Source organism: Pleurodeles waltl, chromosome 2_2 (genome assembly GCF_031143425.1).
Source record: "Pleurodeles waltl isolate 20211129_DDA chromosome 2_2, aPleWal1.hap1.20221129, whole genome shotgun sequence".
NCBI classification, from domain to species: Eukaryota; Metazoa; Chordata; class Amphibia; order Caudata; family Salamandridae; genus Pleurodeles; species Pleurodeles waltl.
This window is the reverse complement of record NC_090439.1, coordinates 503,088,893-503,115,004: the sequence shown is the minus strand read 5'-3', so window position 1 is coordinate 503,115,004 and position 26,112 is coordinate 503,088,893. Positions and strand designations below refer to the sequence as shown.

The following is a 26,112-nucleotide window of genomic DNA, read 5'->3' as shown; positions in this document are numbered from 1 at the left end:
ACTCACTACATTATAGATAGCCCTTAAAACTAGCATAACCATATACCTTTTCAAACGTATTCCGAATTTTTGTGACACACTGTACCCATGAACAAACACACCGCTGTTCCGAATTCACCTATCGGTCATGCTCAGAACATGCCAGTGAGAACTCTCTTCATCATCGAGCACACAACAAGGCACCAAAATCATACAGCTGGCAAAGTGCTGCCATCTTTAGACAGCTCCGAGAGCGAGAAGGCTCAAAGAGAGAGAGGGAGAGAGAGCTGAGAGAGAGGGAGCAGATAGATAGACAGATAGATAGATAGATCAGTTGCAGCTGTTGGATCTATCAACGTGCTGTAACACACCAAGCCAAACATTAAATATCACCAGCAACTTCCAAGATCAAACTCAGTTTACTTTCACACTAACACAGAAGTCATTAAAACGTCAACTCTGACGAGTTTTTCTACAAACCACATAAAAAGACAATATTAACAAAACATTATCAAAATATGGTTCCTTCATTTTGACTGATTATCTTTCCACAGCAATTCATAAGGGTGTACAAACTTAAAATGTGCTAAAAGGGCACAACAATGGTGATTAGTGCTACACAAATGTAAAAGTAGCAATGAAAACTCAGATGTTCACAGTTTACAACTTACCTCTGCTTCCACATCAACATTTTGCTTCAAAAGTAATTTCAATATGTCAACATGTCCATTCTGGCTGGCTGCTTGCATTGCAGTGTGTCCAGCACACTGCCCATTCACCTTCAATACAAAGGAACAGGTTTTCAGAAACTACTGTAGCAGAACAGTTTAACTGGTGACATAGAAGATAAAATATGTAAGAAGACCGTTGGAAACAGTTTATCAATTGAACTACATATAAGTTACAGAATCAAAACATCTTGACCACAGTAGTTGCAAAAGAGCCGGATAGATAAGGATATGCACCAGCTGAAGTGACGCATGAAAGGGGTGGTGAAATCCCCCTGACCTTTGGAAGAGAGAATTCTGACCTTAGTGGCATTTATTATATGTTCATGTGATGTAAGATACAGTAATTCGTGCTAATTGTTAACACCGCTATTGTTAAGCTGCAGAGTGCGCTGAAGAGAATTAAAGTAAATGTAGGGTTTTTTAGACAGATCTGTTCAATATTAAAGTGGACATTCAACAAACGTATAAAGTCGTGTGTGCTCAGTTGTCATGTATTTTATGTTGCTCTTGTTAACAAGACAGCGAAGGAACGTTTTCACTCAGTGCAGCAGTTTGAATTCCACAGTAGCTGCGGATCTATTTTGCAAGTACAAGCAGTCTTACATTGCTTCTTATCGGAAGAACTGAAGAGATAAAACAGTTGCTTCTTATGTATGCTTTGTGCAATTCGAATGAAAACACGTATGAAAAATAAAAAATAAAGATACCTATAACTGGGGTAGGGCAAGGCAAAAGAACCAGAAACCAGTGGAATGTTGAGAGACAAATCTTCAGACTTCATAGCATTAAGTTCTGAGCGCCTTTATATGAATCACCACAGATAATCTAAAATAAACCATGCTTGAACTACATATAACGCAGGTAAGAATTATATCATAGTTAGGGATGTGTGATGAAACATGACTGGGATGTATTTAGGTTCACTCACTGATGTTGTTCACTGGGTTGATAATCATGGGAGTAATACTTTATTTGTAGGTGAAACGCGCACACATACTAGTTTGTTCTGGAATACCAATAACTGTGTATTGATTTTGAAGTTCAGGGCGGGGGCCACATTCATCTGAAGAGGAAAGATTCTCAAATATGTTTTCCTAACACTTTTCGAAATGCAGAGCATAACTCTGTGGGAGAGTTGGGAAATAACTGCCAGTTTTCGTTTTCTTCAAAAAGATTGCAGTTTCCTTTTGGAGCTTAGGAAATCTACTAGGTGTGACTAATTATTTCAGGGAACACAACAGGGTTATGTCCTGTGTGGGATCTCTCGCGTAAGATTTTCTATTTGAGATGAGTGGTCCAGGCAAGAATCACAGCCATCGATCCTGTATTGCCCTATAATGGAAAATGGTGCAAAAAAATGAGAGCTGAAAGACACATGGTTGCTGCCATCACAGATACTTAAATGCCCAAAACTACGAACGAGGTGGCCCCCTTGAGTGATTAACGGGAGGTGGTGACATTGGGCCGGGACGGACTTGAGAGGCTCGCAGGGAATGGAAGGGTAAGTATTTAACTCGGCTATGCTTGTTTCTGCACTGATGCGCCCTCGATTCAGACCTGAGACACCTGGATTGACATAGGCTATAATAGCTCAACAACTTGCCTCTCAACATTGTTGTTTGTATGTTATGTTGCCTATTCATGCGTGATAATTCAATACAAATATTTATTTAAAAACAATCTCAAATCTACTAATATGTGCTGCATGAAAATGCTTGAGCCAAGACTTTGTGACTGCCAGAAATTCCATGTCTGCGTTAAAATTGAGAGGATACAAAACCTATGAAAATCAGTTTTGACCACCCTCTAAAAGCAGCCACAGCCCCTATGCACGAGAAAAGAATCCATCACCAATGTCTGACCTTCACTGAGCCCCACTGATTAAGCCCCCAGGAAAAGACCATAGCACGTCTGGGCATTGCTTCCTCACTGAAGGAGACTCACTGAGTTGCCAATATTTCCAAAGTAATGAACACTTTTGTCAGTGTTCATGAACAAGATCATTATGTCGTACAGATGGTGCATACTGTGCTTTCTCTGTTGTCTACTTGAGTAGAAGAAAATTGTCTTGCAAGAATATAGCTAATAGGTCAGTAGCAACTGGATCGTCATCATGGTTTCTATTTTTTGAGTTCTCCCCCTTGTATCCACTTGCCCCTACTTATCTCAGCCTGAACTAAGAAAAGCTACTTCAAGGCAGCCGTAACACCCTGATTGGGCCCCAACAGCCAGAATACATGCCCTCTTACGTTGATGAACCACAGTGGAAACATGAAGGGAATAAATACACTGTACCTTGGAAAGTTGGAGTATCAGTAGATCAAAAACAGTATTCCCACACCACCTCTATATCAGGCATACAATCATGGAGGAAGGGTAAACTATCCCAAAAAAGAGCAAGCGCCTCACAGTGGTGGCAAGGGACATTGCAGGTCAAGTAGGATGTAAGTTTGGTCATCGTGCTGAAAGACACTTTCACCTCAAGCCCAGTTTACTGGGACTCCCAGGGTCTATAGGGATTAGCACTTCCTCACCAACAAGTGAAACTCTACGGAGGGACGGCCCTACCTTTAAAGGGGAGGTGCTAATGGAGTGTCTTATTAGCCTCACCACCAACAGCATTCGTTCTCTCAAAGGAAACAGACAGACCTTCTTGGAAACAACCAATGCACATGAAGAGTGGAAGCCTGAAACAGGGTAGTCTGGTGGGGAAAAAAAACCTCTAAATACGCAAACATACCCTGTAAGTAAGTGAGAAGGTAATGGAATGGGTGCAACCTTCGTTCTTCCACAGAGATAAGGAATCCTGTGAAAGCAACAGTCCCTCACACATTTCTACCTATACCTTTTTACACTGAGTGTCAAATATATATTTTGTGAATCAGGGAAGGTTTCTAAAGAGGAAGTTATATAACGTAATAAACTTCTATGAAGACCTAACTGCTTTACATTCCAGTCTGCCCAAGTGGCATTTGGGTGGACTGTTGGCATGATAAACCTAAGTGGCAACCACCTGGCCGGAGTAATTCAGAGATCATACTAGGTCAGCGGGCAGAAACTGAGGTTTCCGCCCGCCAGCCTAGCGGGAAACAGGCTACAGCATTGTGTCTGGCTCGTAATCGAGCCATCAGCAATGCTGTAGCCCGCAGGGTGCACCAGCAAGCTAGCAATGTTCATGGTCTGCAAAGCAGACAGCGAAAATTGCAACAGTGCTGGGCAGGGGAGCCCTTGAACTGCCCATGCCAAATGCATGGGCAGGCATGGGCAGTGCAGGGCCATCCTTTGCCCCCCTGCACCTGTTCTCCACCAGCCTTTTTATGGTGGTGTTAGCGCCTTGAAAAGGCTGGCAGAGAACAAGGTCGTAATCCGCCGGGCAGCGCAGCATGCAGCGCTGCCTGGCGGATTACGATCTCCACCATGCCAGCCCATTGGGATCATGGATCCTGACGGTTCCCAATGTGATCCTGACTGCCACCGCGAGTGTGGCGGTCTGAAGACCACCACACTTGTAACGAAGCCCTGAGTGTTTTTCAACATTGCCTTTCCATAAAAGCATGAGGAAAATGAAAGGCATTTACTTTTCCACACTCTGATAGAAGAAGCCCAGAAGACACTACCTAGAGCTTGCAGTTACAGTACCTGTATACTTTAGGCCAATTAATTTTTTTCCACCCTGACAACACAAGGAATAGAAGGATTCTGATTCACTGTGTAATTCCCCTTTTATGGCCACTGCAATCTTTTTATGATTTTCAGTCCAAGGTTGAACCTTATGTTTACTGCTTTTGCAGATTTTCTATTTTACTTTGTTTTTGCATTTGATATCACAGCAAAAGTTAGGGTAATTATGACTTTTCAGAAGTTTTATTGGATGCTATGGCCAATGTTTAATGTATTATAAATTACATGAGGATTTTGGATTTATTTAAATGAGAGAAGTGACATATGTTGGCTGGGGTATGATGTCGAATTTAGGCTGTTTGTTGGGCAGCCACCACAGCACAGTCATATGGAAATCCCACACATTTATAATACATTTACAAAAACAGGTCACAAATGTTTGCTCTGCATATTAAAATCCATCCAGGATGTCAGACAACCCATAGTTACCTAGCCCCAAGACTACAGCTAAAGAGTATTAGCTCAAAGTGAGATTAGCCATTGCCTCTCTCCCTGAAACAAGATCTGCCTTGGTGGTGTATCACAGTCTCTCAAAGTAAAGGTCACTTTAAGACCTATGTTAAGAGACCTTTCTTTGTCTCTGGTGCTTTATAAGTGCAGTAAGTGTGTATGTAATGTACCTAGTTGTGTGTTTAAATTGTTCCAAATGAACTGGAAATAATATACTAAACATTACATGGTTTGCAATAGTTTAGTAAACTGCTAAACATTTAGAAGCCCAAGATCATGAAAATTACAATGTGTAAGTTTGCATTCAATTATCCGTAACAAACAACTTGATTCATGTTCAATCTGTGTAAGTTGTAATTACTTTAGAATGGATGCCTCTGAAATAATTATGGAATTAGCCGCCTACCAAATGGCTAAACACAAAGGACCCAAACCATCTCAGCCTCCCATTCACGAAACAAGCATTACATGAAAGAATAATGCGGTGTGCCAGCAGTAGAAGGCTCCCCCTCACAGAGTTGCCTTTTGACACGTAAGATCAAACTCTAACTGGAACTCAGGCAGTGCTTGCATGCATCAGCAAGCAAAGCTGCAGAGGCATGATATTACTTGCAACAAATTTCTTACGCACCTGGCATCACCTTCTACTACCACCATGCACCTGGATGATGCAGTAAGCAAGCAGCAGCCTCCCCAAACTAAACACCACAATTTCTGTGAAAATGCTAGTAATGGCTACAGCCAATCCAGATTGCAGCCATACCTTGGGGAGGATAGGAGGATGTAAAAAGGGCAGAAAAGCTACCAAGATGTTTACGAAGACAAAGACTTGATTCCTTGCAAAGACTACCAATACTAAACACTTCCATGTAATGCACGTCTCCAAATGTTAGAAAGCAAAAAGCGAGGCAGTTTGGAATTTCACTGGAATAACCTGGAGCTGAATATCTTTAAAAGGGATACATTGAAAACATAAACAATAAGGCACTCTAGGTCTGACTAGCTAGTACGTCCCTCCTAAAGTGGTTACAGTGGAAACGGTATGCCTTGCATTTCGAAGTAATGAGGTCATGTCAAGAAATACTACTGTTTTTACTATCAACAGTTAACTTCAATTATGGTACAGCGGAGGACCCCAAGGAATATATTCACAAGGCATCAGGGGCTCTTATTACACAAAAAGTTAGCCATCTGGGTAAAAAAAAAGCATTGTTTAAGTATCCGAATTATAAGTATCTTACATCCACATCTGGTCTCTTAAGTAAATCTTCCACTTTTGCAACATCTCCGTTAGCAGAAGCTTTGACCAATTCTTCATTGAGATCCCCAGACTCTTGTGTTTCAAACAACTTTTTCAATAGTTGAGATAATCGTTCTGTGGATACATAAACAGCAGCTAGTTTTTCATGAAAATGAAACAAAATAAAGAATCTGAAATAAGAAAATGCACTGCAAACTTAACTGTACAGCTACACTTTGGTGGATAATCATGCGGTTAACATCATTAAAATGTAATGGGGAAAATTATTATAGTATAATTAGGAATCTATCAAACTAGATAGTAAGTCTGCATAGCATGAAATTACAAGAATGGTGGATAAATTATAAATTCCCAACGAAGCCTGAATCACTCAAGGTGAGGTCAATTCCCACAACCAGCAGAGTCATTTCAGAGGATGCTAGCAGCATTCTTGCACTATTGGGACACCAGGATCACATTAGCCAGTCACTCTCATGTCCGAGTGTCTTGTCTAATGTTTTTAAGCTACATACTGAACACAGTCGATCCGGAGCTTCATTGACTCAAATGAGGACTCTTCCCCACCAGGAAGTCTATTGTTTACTGCTACATAATAATTTGACAGAAAACATTCAACTCAACTGCCTGATACTTCATTTAGTTTGGCATTTATGCGCATTAGTATTTGGAAGTAATCTTTGGGTGGTACACTGGAGCTATATAAAACCATCTAAACAGATTTGATCTGAGACGGAGTTACAGTTACAAAAACGGCATACATGCACATCAAGTAGCCTGCTAATACCTTAGGAGGCACATCAGGGTCACAAAGTTCCTTGAAGTTGGATGTGCCAATTTCAATCAAAGGAGCTAAATAAGTGTTCAGAGGGGCGAAGCAGTATTCAAACATGGATCGGTTTTACTCTAAAGTAGCTTACCATTCAGCCAGCAAAGAGCAGGGCTCAAATTAAGACACGCCTTGTAAGGCAGGAGGGGTACAACTGTCAATACCTTGTTCCTGCCCTACACTATAAACATGTCCCCCCTTCTCCCCGTTTGATCAGCACAAAGTTCGCTTCAACACTCTGCCCCCCCACACACACCAACTACCTTCCTCCTTACCTCCCTCTCTCCGCTCCTCCCTCACACACACAATGGATCAGCCAAGATGGCATCAAATTAACGAACAGGTCTATCAGTAAACTGATCAATGCATCTATGTCCCTTTGAGGGGAGTGAGTGCTGGTCTACAAGGCTTTACCCTTGCCCTATTTGAGCATAAGGTAGAGGTTGTAAAATGATGAGCTGGGCTAAATGGTTGGATAGCGTAACCAACTCCCATAAGAGCCCAACTCTTGTCTCTTTAATGAATAAATCCATTTCAGGGGCTACTAGCAGCACTAATGTGCAGACAGAATGCCACTTTCAGGGAATTTGAGCTCTTGATGACTATTCCACTCAAATCTGCCCTCATCTGAAAAATCTCCTTAGTCGTATGTGTTTAACTTACATAAACAACCCAGTATTCGGGGGGTAAGGCGCCACAAAGGAGCAATTTCCATTTCCAAGCACATCCCCCTTTGGTGAAAAAAGACAAACTCTGTTCACACAGACTTCCTGAATTACTTTGTTTTGACATTTATACACACCTTCAGTATCTCAAAACTGCAAGGAAGCAGACGCAAGATGACAAAATTCTGCAGCTTCTTGCATGCCATGTATAAGGGCTTGTTTTTGCAACTTCAGAAGAAAACTAGGAGAAAGAACACCCTTTAGGAGACAGATCAATGTGCTGGACCTGGATCAGAGTGTGAAGAGGCCTTCACGGTACCTTACACTTCAGATTCATGCTTGCCAAACGTGGTCTGGGAGGAATCTTCCAGACGGGCTACATTTATAGTCTTGGCAAAGGGCTACTAAAGAGAAGACTAATGTTGGTTTTGGACGCTCCTTGGGGATTTGGAAGGAAAGTATATATTTTATGGATTAGGATTTAACATGTAAACATTGCATATTCAAACTTTAAATTAAAAAGGCATGCAAATATATGTACAGGCTTTGAAAGTAGAGATCATAATGAAAGGTATAAATGTATCTTTGTTCTATCCTTGTACCTGCCTAGCAGAATAACTTTACTATTGTAAAAATGTAAATATAGTAAACTGCTCCTACAAAAAGGGAACATTAAGAACTGACCTCCAGATGCATTGCTCATAGCTGATCCAGCCGATGCAACTTTAGAGACTGCTGCAGGATTATATGTCCAGGAGGTACCACAAACTTCCACTTTCAGATCGCTGTCTGAATATATCTGCTGCACTCTGCCAACCTTACCCAGTGTCTGCATTAATGGAAAAAAAGGTGGGAAGTGTTAATTATTTCCTCTGTAATATCGTTGACATTCTCAATACAGACGATAAACTGCAAAGGAGTTGTGCAATATCTAGCTTACTCAGATTTTGGGTCTCCTCGCGAACAAGGATAGTTCTGAAACACTACAAATGGGGAAGACTGGATATGAAGTGAGACAACAGATGCCTGTTACCGTTGTCAAAGGCGGCATTCCTGACCACCTCAACTCAAAAGCAAAGACATCAAAAATGCAAAATGGCCACACTGAAATAAAGCTGCTGTTCAAGTTATTACTTGTTAATAAATTTATCACTACAATAAAAAATAAAAAAGACTCAACAGTTTTGGTGTGCTGTCGTCTCAGAACCCTCAGTATGTGTACTCCTCTGGGACTTCTTGAATAAAGTCAGATAATTTGAAGATCTCACCCTGAAACCACCATTTGAGTACAAGTCTATATTATGCTATATTCAGTGTAATATGTTGTTTAATTGCCAATGAGATAAATATGTGTATCAAAAATCAAGCAATAGCTGTGATTCTGGCAAAGGTCAGGTCAATGTGAAGGAGGCTCTAGTGCTTCTTCACACTCTCAAAGTTTTTTTTTCTTATACATGTCCTTTGTTCTCCAGTAGGACACTATTTCACAACATGGCCAGGAAAAAGGTAACCTACTGTGATGTCTGTATCACAGTGCATTGCAGACTTTATGGTGATGTAGACTCAAGCAAGTCTAACCTGATACCCGACAACAAAACAAAATTCCAGACCTAAAAGAAGACAGCAGGAGAATTCATAGAATGTTTATCTACAATGGGCTTCAGTTTTCCATCTATTCATTATGCTTAACATGCTAATCAGGTGTCAAGCAAACAGGGTGCAGAGAACCTCCTGGGAAAATGTGCACACTTTCAGAAAGACTGGCATCAGCCCATTCAAAGGCATCGGTAAGTCAACATAGTAAGGGCCTTCTCACACCCAGCTCCAGGTCAAGCACATTTCTTCTCTTTGTGTTGCTGACAAACTTTACAATGAGGAAAGTGTATGTTATCTTTTTCACACCCTATATTCTCCTTAGTACAGCCATTAAAGAAAGAAAGGCAGATCGTACGTTTGTGAACGACAGAACCATTAGAAGACAACTGGATGTGGTGGACTAGGCCTGCATTTGAGGAGGCCATCAATGTACTCTACACTGAATAAATCCTGTCTTTCTATCCTCCTGGTATCCACCCATTTAATCTTCCTACAGAACACACAACCATAATGAAAATGCCTTCTCTACAAAAAGGCAAATATTTCATTAAATAATCACAAATGTTACTGTGATCTATACATTGTGAGAAGGGTAATCCATGTGTTTATTCTTATTATGAGAGTGTTAGTAAGGCCTTAAATGGCCTACAAGTGAAGTGTCCTTTATAGTAAAATGATGCCAAAACAATTATTTTTTTCAGTGGGCAAAACTCTTCTTGGGACTAAAGCGCATTTAGTATTAACACCTGTATGGGAATGTGTTGAATTTTTTCTGTGTTCTCAGCAAAGAGTTAGCTGTAATTTCCTGGGACCTTTTGTGTCGACTTGTAAGCTGAAGTCTTCAGTAACCTTCAAAATATACAGCATGAAATGTGAAAAGGCATCTTTAAAGGCTGGTGCTGCTGAGTCAATCAGATTGCTGGTTTGTTTTACTAGTAGCTGTCAACCAAGAAAGATTCTGGAGGCTATTTCTAGCTCAAAAGAGCAGAGTGACCAAAGACTTGTCTGTTTTTTTTTTTTTATTTATTAAAGAAAACGTCTATTTCAATTTAGTATTTTTATAGATTTCCGACTGATTCTTAATGGTGTTCTTCACACAATTCTGCTCCAAGCTCTCCTACCTCAAACATGAACATTCTTGCATTGCTATTTGGGCCACATCTTTTCCTATAGAGCATGATTTTCTTTGATCTGAGCCACCTAGACTGAACAGTGCCACTTAATTACAGAAGTACTGTAATTTCTTTCTGACGTGTGACCCAAGGAAACAAACTCTGTCAGGCTGGCTCCGTAAAACGTTAAAAAAAATTATAACTATTAAAGCATTCATATGCACTGAATAAAAACCAACTAAGCAGTAAGACAACTCTCTTAGGCAGTTTTCGTACACTGCAACTTTAGTCATTATCAGAAGAGTTATCCCACTATCTTCACAAAACATAAGGAGGAACACTTCCTTCGTCATTTGTCAGAAAAGGTTTTTCAATCCACAAAAATGGAACTACATTCTACATGAGACCTGGCCAGCGTCCACAAACTCTGCAGGCTGTATTAGCCCAGCTGGCTAAGACAGTCTTCTACCAGCTGCATTTCCATTCACAATGTAGCTTGTGCATATGAAAGGGTATTTCAATGGGTAGTACTTTTACTATTTGCAAACGCCACCTAAAACTAGTATAGGTTTTTTTTTTCTCCCAAAGAACAGCTGGCTTTACCAATGGTCTTATTGCAATGGGCACTGCTTGGTCTTACTCTGAAGGATGAAAAATGAAAACTGAATAGAACACTGATCAACTGGTTTTGAGGTTCTAGTTCACACCACAAAAGGTGGTCTCAATACAGTAGACATTCGATGAACAAGAAGTGAACTACTTCTCTTAATTAAAAAAAAAAACTATTTAGGGTCACACAGAAGGGGGAAGAATACTGCAAAACAAATCTGTATCAGATTCTGGCTTGAAAAAACGTTTTAAGGCTATGCTTTTAACCAACACTTTCAGATATCCATTTTTGTATCCCACACATGAATGTCGTTATTGAGGATAAAGCGCCTATTGAGAAGAAGTTTTAAAAAAAGTCAGTTTGAAATGATTATCAATATTACTGCAGAAAAGATTTTAAAGCACCTTCCAATCTCAAAAAGGCAACCTTCGTTGAATAGGCCTTATAATTTCACTATTGACCATCGACAAATCAAAAAAACAGATTGTCAATAACCTTAAAGACAGTCTCTGCTGAGAAGCTAGCATAAAGTGAAGCAATGCATACAACTTTTGATCAGAATGGTCATCAACGCCTTTTAGCTATCTTAGCTCTCAACTGGGCTTAAAAAAAACTCACTCAGATTTTTAAAACCTAGACAGCTAGCAATCAGATTAAACAAATCGAACTACTGACAGCTTGTTGAGGTGCAGCACACAGTAAGGCTTTAGTGTGCTATAGAATGGTTTCCTTAAGTTCAATCTAACACGTGAATAAACTAAGGTTACTTTCTAGGATAGATGTTTAATTCATAGCAAAGATTGTTATAATGGACTATTGCTTGCCTATTAGTAGAGAACCAAAAGTGTTTTTACATAGGAAGCAATCACCAACTGTTGCAGATATACAATTCTAGATAGTATTTAAACAAAATAAAAGCGATTCCAAGCTCTAACTTTTCTTGTTATGGGTCCTGCATTACAAATGTAATGCGAAAATAATTCACAACCCATTTGTATAGATGGTGTTCAAATGTATTCTCTACGCTGACATCCAACTGTACATTAAAAATTCTGGGGATTCCAATACGCACCATCATCAACGAAACACCAAAAGATAAAGATTTTTGCGGAGCTCCAAACACACTCACGTTTTCCACTGTATCAGTTACTCATCCTCAGTTTAAGATGAAAGGGCCATTACTTCCCTTAGATTATGAGTTTTACTTACCTCGAATTACGCCTCCCGTCCTACACTTTTGAGAGGAAAATTTTCAATAAGATTGACACAGAACTTGTGCAAAATGAAGGAGATTTTAATTGACAGTACTTTCAGTATTTGCAAATGACAACTAAATCTAATATCGGTTTTGTTTAAAGAAATGGGTGACTTTAATAAAGGTCCTATTGCTTTATGTAAGCAAAATGTATAGCATCAATCAGTAAGTATTAGTTATCTGCATACTACATGCATGCATTTACATTCGCGACTATGAAGCTTTGTCTTTGAATGTAGCGGAAGTCCTCAGCAAGGCTTATACTACCCTCCCACAGTACATTCAGAGCATGTTAAGCTCAAATGCAAGCCAGCAAGACCTTATCCAACTTTTGGAGCATTGGTCACTGAGGTATATAATAACTTTCTGAAACTGTGGGGTTGCGCACACCTTTACAGATTTTGGATACTCAGTTGTTGATGCAAGAGGTAGCAAGTCTAGGGATAAACATCGATGACAGTGTTAAATTTGCAACACGACAGCGATACAATGGAGAAGCGTTTTTTCACACATTTTAAGTCAAACGAACAGCACTGCTACCTTCATTTACGCAAACCATTTCTCATATGGTATCTCTCAATAAACATATCTATTACACTTACAGGCAACATTGCTTCAGCCCACTCGCCATGACCTCGTTGAAGAAGTTTGATTCGTTCTAAATCGTAGCATATCTGAACAAGGTCCCCCACTTGAAACTGTGACGTCCCTCCTTCTGCACCCTGAGCAGCATCCCCACTACGAACCATGTTGGCCTTTGTAAGAACAGCTGGGTTAAATGTCCATCTAGGGATAAATGTTTAGTTCAGGTTACAGTTCAACTGAGGCAACAATCTTAATTGAATTGAAAGTAACTACACAGTAATATGTGCCAAGAGGGCTTGAAAATCTCATTTAATTGAAATAACTTAATACCAAAAAAGGCAAACTAATGTCTATCGAAGTTACACACAACAACTTTAAATTAGAACGAAAGACAACATAAACTATCAAGAAAGGACACTTCATTAACAATAAATATTTCAAAGGATGCACACAGAAAAGCATGTTTCTCACAACTGACAAAACCATGCGGGGTTATCATCTAGTAATTTGTATAATTCAAGACTATGCCAGGAGGTTTCTTTGGGAATGCCAACAAGATGTTTTCATTATATTGCTAAGAGACATTGCTCCGAAGGGGCAGTACTTAAAAAAATTAACAGCAGAAGAGAAAATAAAAAAAAACATATTTTACCTTTCACAGCAATCTCTGAACTTATGAATTATGCAAACACTGCACCACTGTAAAATTGCATGACATTTACGCATTTCTCAATAAATGGGACACCAACATGAAGGCAGGGCTAATCTATTATTTAGGGCTTTCTAGATACTAAAGCTAAGCAGAAGTATATAGAAGAGGTGAACCAAGTTTAATATTATTAAAAACTCTTTTGTAAATTGAAAATAGTTTCATTGTCAGTTTGGTAATTTAAGTGGGGTGCTGGTTAGAAAAATTGATGAAGTTCATTGAATAAAATCAATTGCTGAACATTGTTTTATCATGCGACAGCTACAGGGCATGAGATCAATAATCTGCACTCATTGCATTACTTATTGGTCACTGATTACTCTTCTATAATTTCCTTATAATCTTTTACTATATTTCAGATGTTGTGCAGAAAGAAGTGTGAGGCCAGGTAGACTACCTGCTTGCCCCTATCAAACTACTCACTCAATTTGTTCCAAAAATGGCAGCTAGTTGGTTATTTCAATATGGTCAAAGCTTATTTGTGGCCTTCACAGAAGACGTTGGTTGCTAACTGAGTTAACTGAGCTCCCATTAAATACACGTGATCCATGTATCATCCTGCAACAATGAGATATCTCAACTCTGTCACTGCAAAATGACAGCAGGCAATCGGGCACAGGTTGCATACATTTCCAGAAAGTTGCTTGCCTATCTGAGTCTGCCAAAAGGCTTATGGACAGGGCCAAAGATGCGGAAGATAGTGCGAACCAAAATATCCAGAGAATTGTGTGGGTCCCAAAGAGAGCTAGTTTTGCAGACACTTACATCCCAGGTGCTTCTGGAGGAACTTTTACATCACTTTATAGATGAGCGTACCTGCTGGTCCAGATGCCAAACTCCTCTCCGGGAGCACAGTAAAGCTTGTTCTAAGCCAGAAACCCCATGAATCCTACTGCCCACAGTGGGGGAGAGTCCCCAGCTGTGTTTTTTTTCCCTTCTGCATCACATGCAAATAATGGAGGCAATGCAACTGAAAAAATACAATGCTGTGACACATCAAATTGAGGGTTATGTTCAGTGTCAAAGCACACTTCTTCAAGTCTCCTAAGACTGCGTGGGACTGGGTAGAGGTCCAACTCTGTATCTGGGTAAAGGAGCAGGTGCTTCCCAGCCTCCAACTGTAAGTTCAACATGTAACTAAATAGAGGAAAAGCCAAAGGAAGAGATGCTGACACACTTCCAGGTTTTGAAAAAAATGTTAAGGGGGAGCAGCTGCATAATGAAGAGCAAGACTAAGAAGTAGTCTCCATGGACCATGATGAAGAGTAGCAAAAGGCTAACTTTTGGCGTCAGGGTTTTTTCCTGTCTGTGGTATTTCAGCTGCCCTCCATTTCCTTGGGGATAGTATGCTGCCTTTCAGGTGGGGGGGGGGGGGGGGGGGGGGGGGGGGGGTCAGGGGTAATTGGGGATAGGCCATTACATAGCAGGTGGCTGGTTCTCAGCGTGATTGTTGGGAATGCCTGGTTGCGAACCAAGTGACAATGTTCCATTGTTTCTTCAAAAGCCCTGGTAGTTTTCCTCCCTCTGCTCCTTCTCACGTGTTTTTACCTTTTTATCAGAGGATGGGCTCTGGTTGATTGGGGTATTGACACTGGGCTATTTCAAAGTTGTAGGGGCTGGTCACTTAGGACCACCTACGAGCTAGGTCAGTGGTTCCCAACCTGTGGTCCAGGGACCCACAGGGGTTCGTGAAGCTTCCTCAGGGGTCTGTGACTGCTTAGAAAATGTTATATTAACAGATTAGGTACCAGGCATTCAGTAATGATTCACTGGGGGTCCCCAGATTCCAATAATGATTCAATGGGGGTCTCCAACTTTCAGTACTGATAAAGTGGGGGCCCACAAAAGTCATAAGGTTAGGAACCACTGAGCTAGGTTACTAAACCTTAAGAGATCATAACATATTTAAAGGTACTGGGGGCTATGCTAGGAGGTGTTGCAATTGAAGGAGTTGGTTTAATGTTTATTCTTTTTTGCTATCACCTTTTTTGATCCTTGCAAGGCATTTAATGAGCTATGGGGTATGCCTGAAGCCACAGATGATTCTGGAGTGAAGCACAGGGTGGGAGGATATTGTGGGGGCAGGGCTCCTTGGTCGTTCAAAGGTTGATTTGTGTAGGATGGCTGGAGATAATTGTGGTGATGAGCTCTTCAGGGTCAAAATACTATCTTAAAATCTGAATAGTCTCAATCGGAAGAATAAGACGGGGCAGTTCAACATTTCACCAAAAAGCCCTTGCCATGGGTACAACTGCGTCTTTCATGCTGGATTCCAAAGGCTTCTGAGGAGAGACGAGTCTACTTAGGAAGTCCTTTCCCTTTACCTTCATTCAAACCTACTCAGATCCTCAGGGAAACCAGCACAGGGTGGCTGAAATGTAGGGTAGCAGACCCTGGACGTTTATTAGTATCCATTTTCAACCTCTGACATCAGAAACCAAACTGGAGAACATCAGGTCTGTATTGTGGGACAGACACTCAGGTTTAGAATAATTGAAAAATAATTAAATGCAGTGTTGTACCGAAATCTAGACATGTCTATCCATCAGGATGTACAACCCAATATGGTACCCCTCCTCCAAAACTGGGTGGCATCAACAAGTCTGTGACACAAAATAATTTTGACTCTAGAGGCAAAACATGTGCTTATGTCTCATCTCCCCACTGGACCTTCTTATCAATGGACTGTTATCTTGCCCCTATACTGGACCCGTCAAGGACCTTAAGTGATAAGGTGTTGCCCGGGGGCTGTTCGATCAGGCCTAACTAGGATATTTTTATAGGGCATGACAGACAGCTAAGAAGGGGAACATGGCATCTGAACATGCTGGAGGTGATGGAGGAATCATTTGCTGCTTATCTTCAAAATGAGGCTGAGCTATATGCTCAGTTTAATGAAGGTGCAGTCACATCTAACTGTATAATTTAGGAAGCCTTCAAATCTGTCATCAGTAACAAAGGGTTGTCATACTGCAGAACATAAGGGAAAACTAGAGAAGTCCTTGTCTGCCTTCAGTCCAAACTTCAAGCAACCGGCTGTTTCTACCTGCAGTGATGCAGTCCTCCATCAAGTGAGCCCATTAAACTTGTGATCTAAGAAATGAGTTCTGATGCAGGCACGAATTCCACCTACCACCAGGTATACAAATTTGGGGCCAAATCAAGCAAGGTCTACTGCTTGTCTTCTCATACTAAGAGACAATGTGCCCCACACATCCAAAAAGAAGTGGGAGACTTGATATCAGAGGAAACAGGCACAGAAAATGCATTTCATAACCATTATCAAAATGTATATGCTGCCACACGTGCAACAAATGCAGCAGGCACTTCTGAATTCATAGGTAAAACTCCCAGTGATGTGTCTGGGGCAGCGAAAAACAGTTATTTGGACTGTTCAGTAATGGTGATGGAATTCTAAGAGGCCTTTACATCCATGCAAACAAGCACAACTCATGGAGCAAACTGCCTCCCCACAGAATTCTACACGGAGATGGGGTGGATCTTCCAGCCACATCTACTTGCTTTGTTTGAAGAGGCAGTACAATTGTGATATCTCCCAGAATACCTGTAACTGGTAACAGCTGTAGTAAAACCAAAAGGGGTAGATCCCATGACAAGCTCGAGTAGTTCTGTCTGATTTCACTCATTAATGCTTAAGCAAAATTTCTAAAAGTCGTTGCAAACCAATTGGCTGAGACTGACTACAAAGTAGTTAATCTGGATCGAAATGGTTTTATGCCTTACCAAATGATGGATGGAATGCTTGAATAAATCAAAGTCACTGATAATTATAGGATGCTGCATCCCAGCCCATGGTTATTTTGCACTCATGCCAACTCAGTTTGGACTCAGCCATAGCCAAATCCATCTTGGCCCTGCTCCAAAGTGAACAGTCCAGCCAGTACTGCCAAGCCAGGTCCTCCCTGAATTGGAACTCAAGCAACCTAGGTCTGGTTTCAACCGGATTAGGGCTCACCAGACAGGTATAGCTCGCTTCTAATGACACCGTTTGCAAGGACTGATTTGTATATGACTGGTATAATCTGAGATGGCAAAGTGAGCAAAACAACAACGGATTGGAATGCTACCAATACTGATTGACAGTGGTTAGAATTATTGCAAGCATGCTCCCATCATCTTTTGTGTGTATGGTAAGAGATGACCCACAGCCTATGAAGAATGCATTATGTAAAGGCACAAGCAAAGTAGCTATTTTCTATTAACTCCATCAACTTCAGGAAAACATTTGACTGTTTTGACCGGAGACATCTGTTCGGTCTCCTTAAGAACATGATTATTGGGCCCAGGATTATTGCTTGTCGGACTCCTCTACATGGACACGGTCAGAAGGGTAACTGTGAACGAGACTATGTCTGACCTAATCCGTACATAAAGTAGCACCAGACACGGAGGCCCCTCACTCCATCCCTGCTTCTCTTCAAAGTGACCACTGAGCATCTTGCTGCATGGACTGGATGCAATGGGCTGGTCCCAAGCCTGGACAGTGGAAATGGCGCTGACTACTTTTTCTTCCTCTATGCAGCCAGCATGTCAGACATCCCAATTGTTAGGCCAAAGGCATATATGGGTTAAAAAAAAAAAAAAAAACACTTTGGAAGGGCAACCAGAGTGTAGTTAACTGGGCGAAGGCAATAGATTTTCTGTTGCAGAGAGGTTTGTGTGCCACCGTCTGGCAGTCTTGCCTATACATTGCCTCCAACAGCTTTAGGTTTTTGGTGCTCCACATCCCAGAGATGCTGGGAGCTCAATCCAATGTCCTTGATAAAAAACGTGCATAGGGTACTGAATGGTTGGAACAATCTATAATCAATTGGTCGCTAATAGAAGATAGTGTCTCTTCTCATGCAAAATGTACTTCAAACCTATTCCTCTAAGATCCCTCCTCAGTTCTTTACAAAGATCTGGGAACACACACTTCTCCTTATGGGCAAATGGAGTGCATAGGGTAGCCTTTCAGGAATGTACTGAACCTGTATACAAGAACAGCTTCTCTATAGAATACATTACAGTAAATTATTTGACATTCGAACTCAACATAATCAATGACTGGATTTTAAGGCACCATGACAATCTTTTCATCTAGTTGGAGCTTTAACACCTCACAAACGTTTGACTGGAGCATTGTTGTATGGGCGCCATATGTCTCCATCTCCTACTGCAGTCATGCTCAAATGGTGGAAGGTGGATCTGAAATGGATAGGCAGAGGTCATCTACTGACTTCAATGAACTCCTGTACAGGGCAGGCCTTAGCACTGGTGCCACCCAATGCGACAATCTTTTTTGGCACCCCCCACCCACTCCTTCACGGATCCCTTCACTACAATTTTCTAACATTGCCCTCTCCATAGCCAATCTCTTGCATGCATTTCATTTGTTTGACAGTGCTACTCATACCACTGTAGGGTATTAGAGAAATATACATCTCACACATTACACGGAGACAAATCACACTTGTGTAAATCAGAGAATATAAAATTCTAAATAAAACAATGAGGATTACAAGGTGTAGGGGTCCCATTTCATCCATACTGGTAGGAAGAATATTTTAAGAGTGTTTGGTCCTTGAAACACAAATTTAGAATTATCAGCATAAAACAGTGTTTAGGATTGGCTCTACTAATGAAATGAATGTCTACCCAAATTAACTATTTTTAGCAGCCTTGGGCTGGAGTATTCGGAGTAATTTCAGTAATTCTGCATTACACTTTGATGAGGAATCACCAATAATTGCGCATTTGCTTCGGCTTATGTAATGAACAGTAATATTTTTGGGTGGGGGGGTAGGTAGGGTGGAATCCCCACGCAGCCACTTGCTATTCGTGTTCTGCTGCACTTAGCGCTATTTACAGAGCAAAATGCATCCTTGCATCCCTTTTGGATGTAAGGGTGCACACATTTTCTCTAAGAAAATAGCGCTAAATACCAATAGTAAGTTGAGGGAAAATCCTACCCATGAGCACAATTACCAAGTGTGAGCGCTGCTCATGTTCACTATTTGTGTTCTGTTACATTTAGTGCTGTTTCTTTGCGCAAAATGCATCCATTTGGACAAGAGGAGGCATTTTTGCCCTAAGAAATAGCGCTATACGCAGAATTATTCTTCTTACGGAATCTCAAGGAATTTTGGGGTAATTTAAATGAATCTGCTAGACAGAATTACCGAAGAAACACCCACTCCTACTTTTTTAGAAACATTAGGTTAATAAAAGACTGGGAAAAAGGCATATGTTCTAACCTATATTATGTAGTTTGCCAGTAGCTCCTTGGTGACAGTTCATAGGTCACTGGGCTATGTTAGGATTGTAATTATGAACTGAAAGAAACAAAAAGATCTCTGTTAATAGCAGCCACCATCTGACCGATCCACATAAAAGGAAATATGAATTACCCTGTAAGTATCTATTTGTGACATATAGTGCTGTAAAGTCACATGCTGTACATAATCCTGCAACCTAGTTTTGGGCCCAGATGTGTTTAAGTTGTGTTTCTTTCAAAAAGGTGTCTTTTTGAATCACAATATACAGTGACTCCAACTATTGCTGGTAATGCACACGGCAATCGGCACCAGTGGTTATCCGTACGGTAGGTGAGGATGGAAATAGAGTGTAGCAATACAGAAAAAGAGAAAACCATGCAGAAGAAGAAAAGGAAGAAACGTCAGCAACATCAAAAGGCTTCGGGGGAAGGAGGGTGGGCACATGTGAATCTATAGCATTACAGGCAGCAAACAGATACTTACAGGCTAAGTAACATTTTCTGTTTAAGGAATGTGTGGTTGTAGATATACTCACTGTTCAGACTATAAAGCAGCCTTCCCCAAACAGTGGTTAACCTGAGGATCTTGCAGAGGACTGAAAAAGTGTATGGTGTACAGCATGGCCAACATTCGCTTGTTGCCGTGCAAATAAATCCACAGAATAGTGGTTTGTGAAAGTGTACAGTTTATACCAGGTAGCTGCTTTATAGATGTCAGCTACGGGAATTTTTGCTTGGAAGGCCATAGAGGTCCCTTTTTTATGAGCTGCGTGGGCTTGGGGGGGGGGGGGGGGGGGGTTGGATCCTTAAAGGTCTCTTGGCATTTGCATAACATATTTGAATACATTTTACTATACACCTGTTTATGCTTGAGTTGGGCAGACCCTGTCCCTTGTACTGTTTTGAAATGAAAAAAAAGTTATTCAGTCTTGCAGGAAGGTTTTGTTCATCATGTAGAGTTTGCATGTGATATGTTCTCATACAATGTCTTCTTTGAGGGCCCTGAGGTCCAGGAGAGGCCTAAAGGACTCGTCCTTCCTGGGAATGAGGAAGTAGAGGGAGTACACTCTAAGCCATGTAGGTGTAAAGGCAAAGGCACTATGATGCACTTGAGGAGGCAGCAGGCATTGGTGTTGGTGGGAGAGGATACATCTGCGGGGTGGAATGCTGGGAGGTGTGGAAGTGAGTTACAAACAATAACTGAGTCGGATGAAGTCCAATACCCACTGGTCTGAGGTGACCTGTTGCCAAGTGAGGAAGAACCTTTGAAGTTGTACCCCCAACAGGTGTTGTGTGACCGGGGAAAGGGGGCAGGAGGGGCAAGTCACTGCTTTGCGGAGGCAGTTCCTTTGGGGGAACCACTTTTGTCTATATCTCTGGAGCTGTTGCCTGTATGTACATCGGAAATAAGCTTTACTGCAGGGTTGCTGGGACTGCTGGTGGTGAAAGGAGGGGGAAGCCTCTGGCGACATGGCTTTGGAGGCCACCAATAAGGACCCACGAGGGGTAGGCTTTTTTTGTAGGGTGCACATGGACTTGGCAATCAGAGTCCTTTTAGACTTTTTTTTTTTTTTTTTAAACATCTTCTCAACCTGTAGGCTGAAGAGGTGCTCTTAGTCAAAGAGCAGGTTGAGAAGATGCTGTTAGACATCCGGCTTGAAGCCAGAGACATGGAGCCATGCATGCCTGCAGATGAGCATGCTAGAATTGATGCCGCGAGCAACAGTGTCAGTAGCATCAAGAGTACATCTGATGGTGGTAATGGAAATGAGCTTGCCTGCCGAGACTAGCTCATGGCCCCTCTTGCGGTACCCATCTGGGAGAAGTTAAAGGAGCTCCTCCATCTCGTCCCAATGAGCCTAAGCCAAGTCAGAGTGAAAGCAAAGCGTTGGAGTTGGAAATGTCCCAGTGGTTGGAGATTGCGCAGCAGCACATATTCCAGCAGCATCAATGTGTTTGCTTTCCTTATCCAGCAGGGGTGCCTTGCCAGTTCCCTGTGCCTTGTTTCTTTTGAGGACAGTGTGCACTACCAATGAGTCGTGACGGAGCTGACCCCTAATTAAGTCTGGTCAGAAGGAGAAGACCAATATGTCTCTAAAAATATCCTAAGCCAGCTCAAGTATCCCTCTAAGCATTGGTAAATGCTGTATGGATAGCTGGGAGGAAGCAAGTTTCCAAAAGGTAATCCTCCTCAGTGGCATCCCTGTGCATCCCCCAAGTGTGGGAATAAGGCCATGTTACAAAAGAACTCATAATAGACTGTAGTGTCACCTCGTAGGAGGGGACAAGGGGGATATAGGTCAGGGTCTGTGTCCGCGAGAGGATCTACAACATACATAACCCATCCTGTGGGGGTAAATCATACGGGTCCCATGTGTCCCTTGGCTGTGTTCCCCGAATTCAGAGAGATGCGACTCCTGTAGAGCGTAAGAAACAGGGTCACAGCAGGCAGAGGAGGGGGTGGGGAAGGAGTGGCAGGAAAGTTGGGAAGGAGTAGGTGGGTGAGGCAAAAGGAGAGAGCTGGTAGCCTGTCGTGTCTCTTCTGGTGCTTGGGAAGTGGCAGGAGATTGAGGCCTTCCTCGAAGCTGAGCTTCGTTTCGCTCTACCTTCGGTCGATACCAGTGGATGGGCAAAAAATTCAGCAAATGTGAGAATGAAAATAGATGTGACGCTGGTGGGTGTCAAGTTTGTCCTTCAGCCTCTGGAGGACTGCCTCAACAGAGATGACTGAAGAAGTCTGTTTCAATGCAGAGAATTTCAGTGCCAGTATATGGGTCATCCTCGGCGAGTGGGGCATTGACTCCAAAGGGCGTTTCCATGCAGCCTGAGTCTCTTAGGTGGAGGCAGTTGGTGCTGGGTGTGTCAGCTTCAAGATTTTCTTTAGGATTGGGCCAAGGCTGGGTGTAGGATCCGAAGCGGGTGTTCAGTGACAATCATGGCCAGGGGGCCATGGCAGAACAGAAGCCTGTCTCTGGGCTTCGAGGCTGGATGCCTGGCCACTGTAAAAGGGACGCTCAAAGTGCGAGTGGTGTTAAAAGGCTTGGGGTGATTAGGAATCATACTCATGACCTGCGAGCAGACAGCAAGTCTTTGAGCTCTAGATCGGAACCAGAACTAAGGACAGGCGAGAAGCCTCCAACTCAGAGGTTGACTGTTTGGGCTGGTGTTCCTCCTTTAGATCATGGGTGCTGAAGAAGTCCAGGGAATTGGCTCTGCTTCTCTGTGACATTTCGAGACATTGAGCCAGATGGTATTAAAAAGTACTCTTGGAGCACAAAGAGCGGCAGGCGTCTCAAGGGGCCTCAATGTACTCGGGATAGCTGCAGAAATTACAGACCTGGTGAAGATCGGCCCAGAAGCATTTGGAATGACAGAGGATAGTATCGGAAAGGCGTCCGCTCCAACACGAGTGAGACATGCTTGTCACAGAGAAATCGAATGAAGGAGGTCCTGAGTAGCAGGGCTCCAATGTAAGCATCTGATTTGTCCCAATACCGGAGCTGGGTGAAGCAATACATGTTAAAACACGAAAGGGCACCGCAATAGCAAACAATACCAAATGAAAGGGCAGAAACCGAGAAGGCCTGGAGATTTTACCGCAATGGTGTTGATGATCCAGAGCTCGGTTGCACACATCCGAATTAGACAACGGAAAGAAAAAATAACAATGGAGCCGAAGCCCATTTGCATTATCAACAATAGGTGGAGTCATAGGGACCATCTACACTACTTTATGAGTCAAATCTGCTACTAGACAAAAGACCTCTACAGCAGGAGCATAAATCAAAAGTTATCTTGACATTTTTATTGTTGCCTGAAAACCGCTGCACACTGCAGAAGGGTTTTTTAATCCCATTACATAGTTTAACACACCGCACCCTCCCCCAAGCTGCACCAGTCTCACCGCCCTAAAGCCGACCCTGCTACTGTCTGGCATGCAATGTGGATTAAACCTACGGCAGGCCTCAGAGGCTTTAACCAATGGAAATTAACACACATCTTTAAATTGGGATGTATTTGTTAGAATGGCCATATCAAATCATCCCTAGACCTTAGTGAGGAATTTAAGATATGCAAATCACAATTCTATGAATACTTTCATGAGACATGTGACAGAGGCTCGTAAACTGGAGTCATCACAGCATCCCACAATAACTGCAGTTGAATCCAAGATGGACATCTACCAGCTCAAAAACAAAAATGTTATACGTTTACCTCACAATGGTCATAGATGGCTTGCGTAGCCTGATCACTCATTGTGACGCACCAGCTGCTTTAGTTTGTAGGCAGGTGCACCACGCATGCGGCACCTACAAAATGATGCCAGAAGGGCTTTTTTTTTTCTTTCTTAAATCACGCGTGGAGAAAGCAGCATGGAGGACCCAGGAGGGGGAGAAGCATCACAAAGGATGTTGGGGAACATCAGAAAGGGAGAGGGTGGGGGAAAACAACACAGAGGACGAGTGTCTGGAAGCAACATGGAGGGCAGTGGGACAGAAACAACACAGAGGGTTGGGTGGAGAGAGAAGCAACTGGCAAAAGACAATGATGTGTAGCAGACATGGGAAGAACACCTGAGCAAGAAACTAATGTGGGAGTTAAAGTACATGAAGTCAAGCGAACATGGAGGAGAAGCACACGGGTAACAGACAACAGCATGGAGTGTGGCCTGTAGAGAGAAGTGCGTGAGGATGACAGCTGGAAAACAAATAAACTGTCGTGGACAGCTTAACCCAGAAGAAAAAGTTAGTGCTTGAAAAGCAAGCGGAAAACGGAAAAAGGGACACAAATAATGTGTCAATACTCCGGGGGTGGGACAAATGCAAGAAGAGAAAGGAAAGCCCGCACAAGCTAACAAAGCAAGCAAAATGGGTGTGGCAGTAAGGACAAATAATGGTAAGCAGCGGGGACTATTGTCCCATCTTAAGCTGAAAATTGGTCTTTTCATCAACAGATCTATTGCACTGTCTGGTAGGCAAGATCTAAAAAAAAAAAAAAATGGTCAATCAAGGCAGACTTTGCCCTATGCTAGTGGAAGGGTAAAGTATATAGACTACAAAAAGCAGAATCACTGGTATCAATCTTGAGAAGCTGGACGTGCCATGAACCTCAACTTCAATACCTTAAAGTTGATGACTGCCTTTTAGCTTTCAGGATTTTTTTATGTCCGTAAACTCCTAAAAATAAAGCAACTCAAGAGTTCGTTCCTAACTAAGTGCAAGCTACAAAAACATTCAAATGGCAGATTCACCAATATGGTAAGATCACAGTTTAAATTTCATTGACAATTTGGTTTCCTTACTTATCCCTGACATAAACAGCATAAAATATTGTATCCAACTCACATATGTCATGGCCTAGCGGAATAATTGCATAGGTAGTGCCCCTTCCTAGTTTGCAGAAGTGCTGGGTAAAACACAGAAAAGTTACAGGGGCATTTCAGCCGTATGGGGTGAGAGGACTGGGGGAAGCAGTCAATGAATTGTTTTTTTTAAAACGTAGAATGTGATAGATTCCCAAATAGGTGTGCCTATAAACTCCCTATATACTCCGGAGCTGCAGGAGGAGGAACTCTCAAACAAACAAGCTGAAGGCACAGTTAATGAAAATACAGTCACTTGCCGAGTCTGAAGATGGGTTTAGACGTCTGATGAAAACAGGGTCAGGCTGTCTGATAACTAGTTTTCCCTGTAAGGAATAAACGGGAGTGACAAAATGTGTTCTCTTTAGGTTTTTGAGGTACGGCTGTGTGTTGAGGCAGAAGGTAAATTACCTTAACAATAAATGGAAGGAGTCAAATGTGTCATATCTAGGCTAGCAATGTGATTAAGACAACACTAGATTCAAATCATTATTTTAAATGCCCTTGAGGATTACGGGAGGGAACAAAGAGCATACAGGATCATAAGTGATCTGACCAGTCAGAACACTTCCCCAACCAGTGCTGACTGGGGGCCTTTGTGGCTGGATGCTACAGTGCTTTAGATGTTTTTCTAGTGGAAAAAAGGTGACTCAGAGTGCTTCAGCAAACTTGTGTGCTTTGTAGGTGGAGTACGCCTTCAAATATAAGATACTAGTGGGTTGTGAAATCCGAGTACCTACCAGGTACTGGCTGGAGACCACAGACCAGTAACTAAACTAAAAATCCCATTGGGTGCTGAAGGAAAAGATTTCTGTGTGTGCTAAGATTTTGTCGACCCCAGTACAATGTGTCTCTCAACCATAATGTTCAGCCGCCTGCAAAATGTCTCAAAGGAATGAATAAATGGGTGAGTCGGCTAACAGTAAGGAAATTTCAAACAATCCAAGCAGAAAAGGGAGGTGATTACCAAACTTTCAACCACAAATAGTGAACAGACGCAGGTTGAAGTCCAA

The 26,112-nt window shown here is 42.0% G+C and overlaps 1 protein-coding gene across 1 annotated transcript in view; it reads right to left on the bottom strand.

Annotated features, from left to right (window-relative positions):
* Positions 1-26,112, bottom strand: part of MIB1 (MIB E3 ubiquitin protein ligase 1) — a 345,878-nt gene that overhangs the window by 190,596 nt on the left and 129,170 nt on the right. Inside the window, exons 7-10 of the mRNA XM_069220006.1 lie at positions 12,769-12,952; positions 8,278-8,422; positions 6,083-6,216; positions 651-758 (exon numbers count right to left, since the gene is read on the bottom strand). Coding sequence (XP_069076107.1) covers positions 651-758; positions 6,083-6,216; positions 8,278-8,422; positions 12,769-12,952 — 571 coding nt within the window. The remainder of the gene's footprint in view (positions 1-650; positions 759-6,082; positions 6,217-8,277; positions 8,423-12,768; positions 12,953-26,112) is intronic.